The sequence below is a fragment of the Apteryx mantelli genome, chromosome 26 (genome assembly GCF_036417845.1).
Source record: "Apteryx mantelli isolate bAptMan1 chromosome 26, bAptMan1.hap1, whole genome shotgun sequence".
NCBI lineage: Eukaryota > Metazoa > Chordata > Aves > Apterygiformes > Apterygidae > Apteryx > Apteryx mantelli.
Genome location: NC_090003.1, coordinates 2,280,543 through 2,294,065, shown reverse-complemented (window position 1 = coordinate 2,294,065; position 13,523 = coordinate 2,280,543). Strand labels below are relative to the sequence as shown.

Below are 13,523 nucleotides of genomic sequence, written 5' to 3'. Positions count from 1 at the left end.
TAACGGTATGTAATCTGAGTAAAGTATGCTGTTTTTCAGCCTCTCCCCCCGCCTCTATATCTTTGTTCAGTGGAGTAGGAGGCTGAGACAAAAGAGGGCTTCAAAAATAGTTTCTCATGTCTATTGGTGCAGGATGAAACAGCTTTGATTCAGATCTTTTGGTGACAATGAAATGAACACTTCTGCTTCCTGCAACCTTAAAGTGCAATTAGCATTTGTTTTTAAGCCCCCCAAAAGTGACTGTTTCTACACTGGGGTGTGATCTAAAGGAGTATTGCAACTCTGAGTGAAGTCAAAAACACTTGGGCTTCAACAGCAGCTCCTGAATGAGCTTCTTTTATCCAGTGCCTAAACTGGCTACATCTAAACTTAATGTAATAGCACTCTCCTATGGCTCAGAGCACAGGAGCCTATTACTCAGGAGCACTCCACTTCTCTTGTTTCCTTCCCTTCCCCTGCTAACCCATCAGTGTGTGCCTCTTCTGGCCCCTCATTACTGCACACATCTACAGCTGCCTCCTTCCAGAACCTCCAGAGCACACTGAGTGTGGCACCTGAGGAGACCTTGCCTCTCCTTTGTGGAGAGCCGACTGGAAGAGAAACAGTGCAAGAATACCCAGTGGATAAATCCACTTTATAGGTTTGTGGCATCCTTTTTGGTGCAGTGGAATGTTCCCCAGAAACTATTCCTTGGTATTTGTTATGCCTGGTCTCAGAAGTGACTGTGCTTTCACCTGGAGACCTTTGTTTGAATTGGGACTCCTCAGAATGCAGTGCAGAATATTCTAGACATTCTGACAATTTACCCAGCACTAATGAACCATAAAACTGGCTTTAACTACTTGCCTTTCATCTCTAGCAGGAAGTTCCCTCCAGGCACAAGTTATTTCTGCTCCAATGGACAAAGGTCTTCACTTCATGCTCTGTGTGATTATAACCATGCTGCTCCTAAGAGAATCAAGCCACACAGGTGAGAACAACATTAGATCCAGCAATGCTGGCTCCATCCCAATGTGGTTTTGTTCTTCTTTGCAGTGTATTAATTCTTTCATTCTTTAATTGCTAGCGCCTACCGGACTCTGTCTTAGTGCAGGAATTTGGCTTTAGATTTGGTTATTAAGACACCATCAGGAACTACCTTGTTATAACTTGTAATGATGGTTGTGACTCTGTGAGGTTATGAGTGCTGTTACTAGTGTCTTTGTGGTTTTAGTTGTGAACCAGATAACAGTGATCAGTGAGGGTGAAGAAGCTTTGGAACAGGGAGGTTAGATGTCCTTGAACACAATTGTTGTGGTTAAGCTATACTCTTTTAGAGTCTATGGTCCCTTGAATTGCAGCAAGTTAGGCTGATTAACTTGTTCCTGTCGTTAATGATTTCATGTTACTTGTTTAGCCCCTCTGATCATGGTGTGTTTTGGAAGGAGAGGGAATTTAGTGCATTGAATTTGTCAGCTCAGTGAGGCCCCAAGTCTTTTTGCAGCCAAAAGGTAATACTGCATTCCCCCTAAGGTGTCTAGGGGACAGTAGTAGGAGCTTGGCCTGGACTTGTGCACAGTGATCAGCCAACTGGATCACACTTTACTGTCAGTGTGAGGAGTTGGCAGGCTTGCTCTTTTCTCTGGGGATTGCAGCTGCTGTGGGCTAAAGAATAACAAATGCTATTATTTCAATCCTACTGTGGCTTCTGGGTATTTTATTCCTGGAGTCCAAACTCAGGCTAAGGAGTAGCTTGGGCTTACAGAATTATTGGGAGACAGAAATTGGCTCTTTGTTCAGAGGGCTGGTAGAGCACCTTCACTTCCTCTGCTGGCTTACCTGTTGATCTCATCCATGCACCTCCTGTTTAGCTGAAGCTGGTAATTGCATAGCTATGGTAGTGGCTGTTCACCTAGGTTGCTCAGGTTTCATATACTTCAATCTTTTGCTTCAGTGATCATGGTCAAATTCTCTCATACTCTTATCCTGAATGTCCAAGTGTGCTCCAGAATTATAATTCACCTGACCTATTGCCTCTTCTTTTAATTCAGCTAATCCTCCTGGTCAGCAGCTGCAAAAAAGGAAGTATTGGCAAAGGACATCAAGGCAAGTCTACTAGACTAGACAGGGAAAAGGGGGTAGAAAATTGGGATGAGGTGCCCAGTTCTTAACAGTGCTACAAGCTTTTTCACATCATGTCAAACAAGGAGTCATCTCCCATTAAAAGGCTGTTTGTGCTCAGAGTCAGTAGTGTGGCAAACCCCCACGTAGAAGGGGTAAGGACAAGGCTGATTTTTTGCTAGCATAGTTATTTCCTGCAGCCGCAGGCTTTTGGGGGATTTGAGTGGAGGGATGAGCCCCTATTCTTTGTGTTATGTTTTTGTGGGTTTTCACAAAGGATTCTCATGATATGTACTTGGCTTCTGAGCAGTGTCACTGCCATGAACTTTGAGTTAGTGCTGCAACTTGATTACTTATGGTCCTTTCAGGAATTGGTAGTTCTTACAATGGGGCTTTGAACAGCTGCATCCAGTGCCACTGTGGGGGAGCTGAAGCCCTCAGTACAAACTGTTTTCTTCCAAGAGACCCTAGCAGGTCTTCAGAAAGGAGCCAGCTTTTACTGGCTCTGATGAGTTTCCAAAGGCAGACAAGAGAACTCCTTTGTGAAGGTTTCCAGCTCCCACGGAGAGCAGTATTGAAGAGGAAAAAAGCAGGTTTTGTTTCACAATAAAGTAGAGTTCAGCAAAAGACCAGAAAATACAGAACCAAAGAATGAATAATACATAATGAATGATTATGCTATTAGATTTAATGAAAAAACTCTAAAAGCTTTTGCTTGAGGGATTTTGGGCTTTTGCTTTTAGACAGTTAATTCTTTGATTCTAAGGAGTAATATATGCATACGTTCTAGAAAAAACATTCTGGGCAGTTAATGAATTATATATTGACATAATTTTGGTTTTAATTCTGCATCTCAATCATTTTAATATAGCTCTCCTGGAGTTTGGATGGGAAGTGAGGTACTCTCCTGAGTGTTATGAGAAGGGAGGCCGAGGATCAAATAATTTGCCATGACAAGTTATGCATCAGAGCAGTGAATAGAACCAGAAGCATGGTTAACCTCAATAATAATACTTTTACGGGTGAATCATGGAGTTTTTATCCAAAAGGAAGGTATCATTCCCTATGTTTTATAAATTGGAAACTGAGGTACAGAAAGGAGAAGTAATACAGAATAGGTCAGTGGCAGATTTGACAGCAGAGTCCCTGATGTTCTTCACTCCAGTGCTGTCTACAGGACTGTGCTGTCTCTCACCACACTTAAACTCCTTGCCAGTTTGATTTACTCTCTTCGCTGTCTTTTCCTTGATGGGGCACAATGAAAAGGCAACATAAGACAGGCTTCCTGGTCCCTCTTTCTTTAGTGCCGTCACTGTTTTTCCTGGTTTTGGTCATGGTCCTTTTGGAGGCTTTAATTTTCCCTACTCACAGGAGTGAAAAGTCAGGGTACTTAGAATTTTTGGGGGAGGAGTGCAATAGGATGTGGTGGAGAAGGATTTCTGTCTCAGTGGTTGCAAGACAGCCTCCTTTTGCTGCTTTGACAATAGGAACCTGTCATCAGTAGGGGAAGGGAAAAACAAGAAAAGCCAGTAATGGAATTTAACGGTGATGAACCTTTTTCCCTAGGGGTACAGGCAAGGTGTTGCAGGAGTTAGGGGGGAATCTTGGTGTTGTGAAGTAGCAGGACAGCTGGCTTTTCATCCTGTTGGGGGGCAATAAGGGTGCAATTCTCCAGAATCCATTCTTCAATGTATGAGTGAGAGCCATAATAATGGAGTTGCAATTAGAAACTTCCACAGCCTAAATTTTGGCTATGTGTATTTCTGCTTTGGTTTGCTTCACACTAATACTGTTCTGTGAGTGAGGAAACAAACCTGACAAAATTGCTGTGAGTCAACTGCACTATGAGCTTTTGAGTCAAGGATAATCGTTCTGTTTATGGAAATACAACATGAAACGAGTTTATGAAACTTCACTTTTAAGGAGCTGTAAATGTAAGTGTTGCAAGAAGTTGATTTTTGTTGTTGTTTTTTCAGGAACTAGCAAGAATGATGATGCCCTGAGTAAGGTATGTCCAAGTTTATTGGTGCAGAGCTATCAATGAAGGCGTATGTGAGGAAGTCTTGCATTTTAAAATGCTCTAACATGTAAAGAGCTATGATTTTTGAATGTACTTTTCACAGCTATTTCTAAGTCTGTCTGTGTCTCTCTGGATTTTTTTTTTTTTTAACTTGAATTTTTTTTCAATTTTCAAAATTCAGTCATGCCCCAAGGAAGAATCTGCCTTTAGCCCTGGCTTCATGGCTGTAGAATTTAAATCTCAGAATTATTCCTTTGCTTATGATCCGTATAAAATCCTTAGCATTGACAAGACACACAGACACATATGAGCATGCAGAGGTACCATTTTTAGTTCTTAAGATGTGTTTTTGACTCCCCCAAATTTGCATTCAACTTAAAGAGGTATTTGTGGGAGAAACTTCCTCAGACTTTAGAAGAAAGATGGCACATGTCATTTAAAATCTAACCTTCTCTAACATGTAGATGTTCACAAAGGGCAGGATAGTATCTATTCTAAAGATGTTACAATCAAAAATGATGGGTGGCTGGGTCATGGTAGCGTAGGGAGGTGAATGGAATTGTCCAAATGGCCTAGGTAGAAATGGAACTCGCATCTCCTAAATGTCAGCTCATTTCTCAATCTCAAACCATACTGCTGCCTTTCTGATATACTTACAAAAATTGTAGTACATTGTTGAGATTTTTTAAGAACCATTTTGGAACCTTCAATAATTGATAGGGGAAACCAAGCTGAGAGGCTAGGATTTTTTTCACTTTTGTTCTATTCACCCTCTCGGTCAGTGTATGTAGATATTTTAAACAGGTCTGAAAAGAAATGTTGCTGGTACTTTGGCTTTTGTCTAACAGCAAGTTGTGACTCTTCTGACAATAACAATACTGCTTCCAGAACACCCTGCATTAGTTAACTGCTGATCACAGCTTTAAAGATAAAGCTCATCCCTCAAAGTCCTTCCATTCCAAAGAGAGTATTGAGATGTTTGTTCAGCTCATGCCAGAGCTAGAACTTCTTTTGCAGATCTTGTAGTATGCACACAAGCTCTCTCATTCTGTCTAGAAATCTATCTGATGGTTTTAGAAGAAAGGGATACACTTAAAACCAACTAGTCTTACAGAATTAGACAGCTTTACTGATAAAAGTTTGAATTGTTCTGAAGTTGTTCTGATCAGAAACTATCACATGAAGTTGTGTGACTCTGCAAGGTTGGATGAGGCACTCTTTAATCCAGCATTCCATGCAGAAGTGAGTCCGTTTCCTGTCCTCCTCATCTCAGGTTCCCTGATGTTTTGTGTCTCCAGGAATTGCTCCCTAATGAGGCCTTAATTGGCTGCTAGCTGTTTTGTCTGCAACATAAATTAATTTCCTTGGAAGACTGTATGCACTGCGTAATTGAAGAAATGTGGCAACATTTAAAGTGATTTTTATTTGGATAAAGTATGCTGGCAACACACAATCAAATGAAATGCTCATGAGTTGTTAATTACTGTGAGGGAACAGTGATGCATGAAGCAGGTAGAGTAGCAGTGAGATGAATTGTTGCAGATTTCAGGGGCAGATTTATAGCTGGTTTAAAACAAAAGCCCCTGAAGTCAGATAATAATGTAAGCCCCAGCTCAGTGGGGCCTTGTCTGGGACTTTCAAAATCCAGTTATTTCTCCTTCATTTTTTGACCCGCAGGGCACTGACCCAGAAAGGCCAGAAGAGGACCTTCCAACTTTGACTGTCACCACAATCCTGGTAAGGCAGAGTGACATAACACCAAGCGTGGCAGGGAGATAGCTGGGATTATTATACATCCCTTTTCATGTTCCACCCACATATTTGCAGGTGCTTTTTTTGACTTTGACACTGACACCCCTGTTCATCACATACAGTATTTTCAGAGTGCTTGCCCAATAGTGTGGAGGTACAAGCCCTCTGTAGTTTGCAATGGGAGGATTTGAGCACTAGCAAGCTCAGCCCATAAAAGGGGCTGGGAATGCACTTCTGTAAAAGCCTGCTATGTGAAGACAGCCCTCTTTACTCTGTTTAGCTATGTTTAACAGTTGTCATGTTACCTGTAAGTTGTTGTGTCCTACAGTAGAAAGATTTATAATATAAATTAAAGATCAAGCGTGCAGGAGTTAAAAGCAGGCTGTAAGAAAGGAAATGCATTGCCACAAGCACCAAATGAGGAGGACCATTCAGAAGAAGTCTCCACAGTAAATTTTCTGACTTTGCTGTCAAGGTCCTGCACCTGCAGGTGACTCAGCTAATGCTCTGATGGACCAAATGAAATGCATTTGGACTTCTAGACTGAGAAGAGATTATCGGTTGCTTCTCTGGCATGTGGCTTGCAGAATACAGCTCCCCTGCTGGAGGACTAATAGTGACGTGTGACTCCAGTGAATATCTTGTACGTTTGGAAATGTTGTCCCCATGGTAATATGAGGACTGGTCTTTGGGGAGGGTTTGCCGAAAAAACGGTTTGATTTACCATCAGTTGCACTGGAGACTGTTGAGAGTTTGTAGTTCCATATGTTTCCATCTAAATGCAGGAAGATCCCTATGTCATGGTGAGAAGTGCAGACCTGGAGGGATACTGCATTGACTTGCTGAAAGCACTCGCTGCAATGCTTCACTTCAGCTATAAGGTGAAGGTGGTGGGAGACGGGCAGTACGGTGCCATCTCTTCCAAAGGCAACTGGACAGGGATGATTGGCGAGATCATGAGACAGGTAATTTTCAACTTACATGTTTGAGGAACTGCAGCTGTAAGAAGGAAAGAACTGTGCCAGTAGGCTCTTGGGTTTCAGTAGAATTTGCTCAGGGACTATTTGGAGTCATTCTGTCTTTTGCTTAAAACTGATGACTAGCAAGGAGCTTGTAGTTAGTTTTGTCCTACCAGCATGGAAGCTAAGGAACAAAAAGAAAAAAATGCCATAGCCATGGCAAGAATCGTTACAACAAGGCAATCCTGGTGTGGTGCTTGTCCTGTCTCAGAGACTGTCCTGTGTCTCTCTGCAGTCTGAGAGTCTGCACAGACAGCTTAGTTCACTAATGAGCCAAAGCTAATGGCTTCAAGGAAAACTTGCCTTCAATTTAACGATTAGGTGAAATTTGCTTGAGATGAGCTCCATTCCTTACTGATAGGTGAAAGGATGTGGTGGCTTTTGTCTGACAATTTTTAAAAGTCTACATCAGTGTTGATCATAAACCAAAGAGTGTTAACCTTTCGTTACCTTCTTCACATTCCAATAATCTCCCTGCATGAACTGATACAGTTGTTCCAGGAAAAGGGTCACATTTAGGGAGTTTAACCATGGAAATAGGAAAAGCCTGTTGATGATAGGAAAAAGCAGGCCTCTTTCAGAAAGGTAATCCATTAGACTGTTCAAGGAGATTCAAAAATGTGCATCTTATCTGATCATTTGCTGTTCCCTACTGCTAATATTCTGCCATCTGCTGGTAACATTTGATATTAAACCCTCTTTGCTCCTCTGAATTCAGTGTCCAGCTGTCACTCATGTAGTTGCTGCAATCAGAAGGGGCACACCTGTTGTTCTTTTTTTACCAAAACCAATGTGGTTTAGAGTGCACAGCCTCAGCTTATGTGTGTGACACTGCTTGCATGTGTTGTAAGAAACCAGAAGCTCCACATACTAATCAGTACCCTACTGTGAACAATGCAAAACATGGTTATTCTCTTTCACAGAGCTCACTGTCTAAGATGATAGCTCTTTAGTGGGACAGAGAAAGGGGTTTGCAATGTAGATATCTGCCCATTGAGCCTGGGAAGCATTCTATCTGTGTATCTTACAGAAATCAAGTACATTGGATGGGTGATTGTTTTTTTCTCTGTCTTACAGGAAGCAGACATTGCAGTGGCTCCCTTGACAGTCACATCAGCAAGAGAAGAGGTGGTCTCCTTCACCACACCGTTCCTGCAGACTGGGATTGGAATCTTGCTTCGAAAAGATACTGTCTCTCAGGAGATGCCTCTCTTCCACTTCCTGGCTCCCTTCAGTAAGGAGACCTGGACAGGCCTCTTATTTGCTTATGTGCTGACATGCCTCTGCCTCTTTCTTGTTGCCAGGTAAAAACAAATTTTTTTCACAGCCTTTGCTCAAGTCAACTGCTTTCCCAGCTACAAAGAAATCGCAGCTCTGAAGTACCAGTGTTCCCTTTGCATAGATGAACCCTCTGTACAGGTCCAGAACCAGGGCTAATAAAGCTTAAGTCACATCAGATTAGAGACAGTATTAAGAGCAGGATTCCCCCATGGAGAGCACCACAGAATCACAGAACAGTTGGAGTTGGCAGGGACCTCTGGAGATCATCTGATCCAACTCCATCTGCTCAAGCAGAGTCATTTACAGCAGGTTGCCCAGGACCATATCCAGTCAGGTTTTGAATATCTCCAAAGATGGAGACTCCACAGCCTCTCTGGGCAACCTGTTCCAATGTTCAGTGATCAACCCCTCTTACAGTAAAGAAGTGGGACCATGATCTCTTGATGTGCATTATATCCAGGGTTGCTAAAAGGGCTGTGTGTTCACACTTTGACTGTTCTTTCTCACCATCATTAGAGTCAATTTCTTTGCCTTGAAGTATGACCGTGTTTCTATGTGTGGTTTTTCCCTCCTGGTGTGTTTTTATGCACTCTATCCTGCACTGACTTTCATGGAAGAAATTCTCTCTCCTCCCCTCTCTCCTCCCATGGAGCAGGGAAGAGGAGAATCAGCCTTCTCCTCCTGTCTTGATCAGGCTGTATTGCAGCTCACTGCAGCTACAACCTTGAACAGATGCTCTGTTGCTGCTTTTCTAGCTTTAGGCACAGTCATAATAGTATACAGATTTGCTCTAAGGAGCCATCTTCAGCCTGTTATGAAGGAGCAGAGCCATATTATGCAATGGTTCAGAAAAAAGGCATCTGGCAAACCTGTGACAGGAGCCCCCTGAGCCTTAGCTGTTGTGAAGTACTTAAGCCATTGAGCAGGAACACTTTGCATTGCTTAAACTGGAACGCAGGCAAAGGAGGACCTACCAGGGAAGGAAAGGGTATTTCCAGGCTATCTGTACTGTTGCAGTCACACTGCAGGATTTTTTTTTTTTTCCCTGTGTGTCTGGTTTTATCCTGTCATTTTCCCACAGACTGAGCCCCTGTGAGTGGAATGAACCAAAGAATGAAGAAAACCACTTCACCTTCCTAAATAGCTTCTGGTTTGGAGCAGGAGCACTTGCGTTGCAAGGTGAGCTGGGAGGACTGCAATAGATGGGCACTGGGAGTGGTACGTTTCTGTGAGATGATTGCATATCCAGCTCTCATTTGTAACACTGGCATGCTGTGCTGTCGAGCTGGGGTCCTTTTGAAGAAGAAGACATTCTAATTGGGACACTTGGCAGCACCAAAACTCTCAGTTTGGGGAGTCTTTTGATTAGAGCTTGCTAGATGCGTACAGATGGCTGGCTTCAGCTGAGGGCTGGATATTTTTTGCTGTAACAATTGCTCTAGTGGGTGTCAAGATAACCATTGCACTGGTGCTTGAGAGAGCAGACTCTTTGTTTCTGGCTACTGATGTTGCTTCAACTCTGCATGCAGTATTGATGCTGTTCCAACCAGCCACAGTAGGTCTTTTCAGGCTTGTGTACTGCCTAAATATCTGCGGGGCAAGTTTTGCAGTTTGGCCCTTACATAAAAGGCTGAAGTCAGGCTCATGGAGCTAAAGTTTTCGGGCTCTCTCTTACTGTGCATCACCTCCTACACTTTTTATCGACTCCTCTGGTCGTGCAGGTATCACCCCTCGGCCCAAAGCGCTCTCTGTGCGGGTCATTGCTGCCATCTGGTGGCTGTTCACCATAGCCTTGCTGGCTGCTTACATTGCCAACTTCACCGCTCTGCTGAGCTCTGGCAGCGAACAGCTCCCAATCCAGACTTTTGAAGATCTTGTGAAGCAAAGGGAGCTTGAGTTTGGGACACTGGATGGCTCCTCCACCTTCTACTTCTTCAAGGTGCGGAGAATCTAATTGTGAACATACACACATGCCTTACAACTGCTAAACTGCACTCAACTTGTTTAGTTTACCTTTATTGGTTCTTTTACTGCCCTCATCACTGTAGACAGCATCCATTTCCTATTATATTTTAAATAACATGATTGGTATCTGCTGTTTTGTTTACTTTCTTTCACCTTTTCTCAGAGAGAAAAGCATGCAGAGGGCTGTATTTTTATAGTGCATTTTATTTTAAGACAATGGTGCTAGTCTTCAGGGCTTTACTGTGAGCCTTGTGTACCTTGCACAAAAAGATGATTTCTGGACACATTAACTGGATGCCTGTAAAGTTTTTTTTGGGGGGGGGAGGGGGCAATATTTAATATTTATATCACTATAACACTGTATTATAGAGGAAATTTGTGCTAGCTAGATGCTAGTCTTCAGTAGAAAGGGCTCAAAGGGAAATGGTTTAAGCTCTCTTGTTCTCAAAACTGGTTTGCACTCATTGCGCATACATGCATTTTTCAGATATTATTTTACACTTCAGTTTGACACTTGCATTTTTGGGCTGCAGAACTCCAAGAATCCTATCCATCAGCTGATCTATGAATATATGGACAAGAGACGAGACTATGTTTTAGTCAAAACCTACCAGGAAGCAGTTCAACGTGTGATGGAATCAAACTATGCCTTCATTGGTGAATCAATCTCTCAAGACCTTGCAGCAGCCAGGCACTGCAATTTGATCAGGGCCCCTGAAGTTATTGGAGCCAGAGGATTTGGCATTGCCACTACAAAGGGTTAGTCATTGTGCACAACTTCTGTCCCACTTCTTCACTTAGATTTCATGGCCTTGTAGTAGCAGATTGACAGAGCAAAGAGACACAAATTCCTGGCATGGATAAGTCATGAAACTCAGGATATTTTTTCTATGCATTGAGACAATAGAGTATGAGCATATCTGTAACCCTGCTATCCAATGTTTTCATTCGATGGATGAATTATCACTAGTGCTCACTGACTCATACTTTGAACTATAATAGATGCAAAAAATTCCAACTACCATTGGCATCATTGGTTCCTGTAATTTTCCCCCCCTGGGTCCCAGTAATGCAGAAGAGCTCCAAATGTATTTAGCAGGGCAGACTGTTTTGTTTTGTTGTGAGCCTGACTGCTTGTCTTTTTCATAGACATGTCACTCTGTCATTATTTTGCAAGTATTATCATACTTATATGGATAGGATAGGATAGAAATGGTTGCTACATAAGAAAGGCACTTCCCTTATTTCATGGCATTCCGTTTGCAGAATGACCACCTGAAAGGTGAGAAGCTGCATCCTGCCTGGTAGTGTAGCAGGCAGATTGCTAAAAACATTAAAGCAGATGTGGCCTGTCCTATATTCTTCACTCTGTTTCATTCTACTGCTTCCAGCATCCCTATGGACTAAGAAGCTTTCCATTGCTGTCCTCAAACTGCGTGAATCAGGTGATCTTGACTACCTGCGTAACAAGTGGTGGGAGAGCAGCTGCCTTCACAAAAGTCGAGACAGATGGAGTCCTCTGCAACCCCAAGCTCTAGGCGGGCTCTTTCTTACTCTTGCAATTGGCCTTGCATTGGGAGTGATTGCAGCTGTGGTGGAGCTATCAAATAAGAGCAGACATACTGCTGGACACATAAAGGTAGGTGACAGTCATTAGCTTCTATCCTGCTCCTTGCATCCCTTCTGCTTACCATAGGCAAGCTAGGCATCAGTGTCCCTGTGGAAAATGTTGGACTTCTGACCATAGTGATCCTGCTTTTCCTAAGGAAAAGGAGGGTGAGGGGCAGGAAAACTGCCATGTATTTATTTGTTAAAGCGCTGAAATTTCATAGTTTAGAATGTGTGATAGCGAACAGGGTTTAAAAAAAAAAAAAATCCCCCCAAATAAAGTATTAAGTAGAAACATTTACTGTAATTCCTAGGCAGCACCAAGTATGAGCATGTAGGCTGAGTATGTACAGAGGAGAGTAAATCATCAATAACAACTTTATTCTCAAGTATGGCTATTCTTAAGTGTTTGTGCATGGGTTTGAAATGTAGATTCTATCATACAGAACAATTCATCTCTGTGTTCCTCCCCTTTTGTTTTTCAGAAATCTTGTTGCTCCATTTTCACAGAAGAAATGTGCACTCGTTTACGTATAAAAGAAAATACAAGACAAAGCCAAGAGACTTCAGGGAAGGCAAATGCTTAAAGTTTTTTTGTTTAAGGAATGGGCATGTATTAGTTTTCTATCCTATATATTTTATAGGAACTACATCACCATAGAAAGATGTTTTTCTGCAAGTCTAGAATGTTAGTTTCCTAACTACACCCCCCCCACACCCACACCACTTTTGATCAGAATTTAGGGGCTTGGAGGAATCTAAATTGATAAGGGATAGAAGGTAATCTGAGTGCAATAGTTAAAATTAATGGAAGTTAACACCTAGAGAAAATAAAGTTGAGATGGCTAAGGTGCTGGATCCATATTTAGTGTAGAGTTTACTATATAAGTACATGAATGCCTGTAGAAGTGACTTGGAATAGGTTAATATGAAGCCTCTGCTTACTGATTACAGTATGAGGTACATTCTGAAAATTAAAGCTCTCACCTGACTGTTCTAAACAAGAACTGCCTCTTAAATGTTTTAGTTACAAATAGACTGTACTCTTCCCTTCTCCTGGGGGAACACGCTGGTCATTGTGAAGGCCACTTCTGAATCAGAAGAGATAGTTACATAGCAGTTGCATAAACGCCCAGAATGCGGGACTTAACTGCACTCTCTTCAATCACCTAAAACCAGAGAAAAGGAGAACATGGTCCAAGGTACTGGACTTAGAGATGCAAGACCTGGACCTCCTTTCTGAGTAGGCAAGCCATTTAGCCTTTGTCAATTTATGATCATAAGATGAGAAGTTCCCCTGTTTAGCTATAAAGGATAGTTTGTCCTAATTAAGCTGATCAGTAACTTAGGAAAAAGAGAGTCATAGTTAAAATCCAACAGCACTGGAGCATGAAGTTTAGTAATTTGTTGATTAAAAAAAAAAAAAAAAAAGTCCACCAGCAAGAGAAGCAATGAGCACTTTGGATTATTCTTCTCTTGCTGTCAAAGAAGAATCTTTGAAAATCAGGGAGAACAGTTCTCTCAACTGCATATTACACAGTTCTTCAATTAAGCTGTTTTTCATTTGGAATAAATCATGCCAGAGCTGGAATGACTGATGCATGCACATGCTGGTTTGCAAATTAACAGTTAAATCACTGCATTTATGTATTCTACATCTGATGGAAGGGAGAGGAAAAAAAAAAAAAGGCAAATTATTTAGAAGTGGTTTTAACTGCAGTGCATGAACAAAAAAATTCCTACCAGTCCCACCATTAAATAGCTGCAGGTAACAGAAA

At 42.0% G+C, this 13,523-nt stretch overlaps 1 protein-coding gene across 1 annotated transcript; it reads left to right on the top strand.

Annotated features, from left to right (window-relative positions):
• Positions 1–891: 891 nt before the first annotated feature.
• Positions 892–13,439, top strand: LOC106485754 (probable glutamate receptor). The gene is made up of 10 exons (XM_013944204.2): positions 892–970; positions 4,077–4,108; positions 5,798–5,857; positions 6,658–6,837; positions 7,969–8,195; positions 9,254–9,351; positions 9,894–10,111; positions 10,671–10,896; positions 11,529–11,776; positions 12,231–13,439. Exons 1-10 carry the CDS (start codon positions 898–900, stop codon positions 12,330–12,332), a joined length of 1,464 nt encoding a protein of 487 aa, XP_013799658.1. The 5' UTR covers positions 892–897; the 3' UTR covers positions 12,333–13,439.
• The last annotated feature ends 84 nt before the right edge of the window (positions 13,440–13,523 follow it).

What these genes read in the sequence shown, in the direction of transcription:
- LOC106485754 (XM_013944204.2), top strand. Translation starts at nt 898, where the DNA reads ATGGACAAAGGTCTTCACTTCATGCTCTGTGTGATTATAACCATGCTG. An exon ending in AGGAGCACTTGCGTTGCAAG is followed by an intron (nt 9,352 to 9,893) that starts GTGAGCTGGGAG and finishes CTGGTCGTGCAG; the next exon opens with GTATCACCCCTCGGCCCAAA. An exon ending in ATACTGCTGGACACATAAAG is followed by an intron (nt 11,777 to 12,230) that starts GTAGGTGACAGT and finishes TTTGTTTTTCAG; the next exon opens with AAATCTTGTTGCTCCATTTT.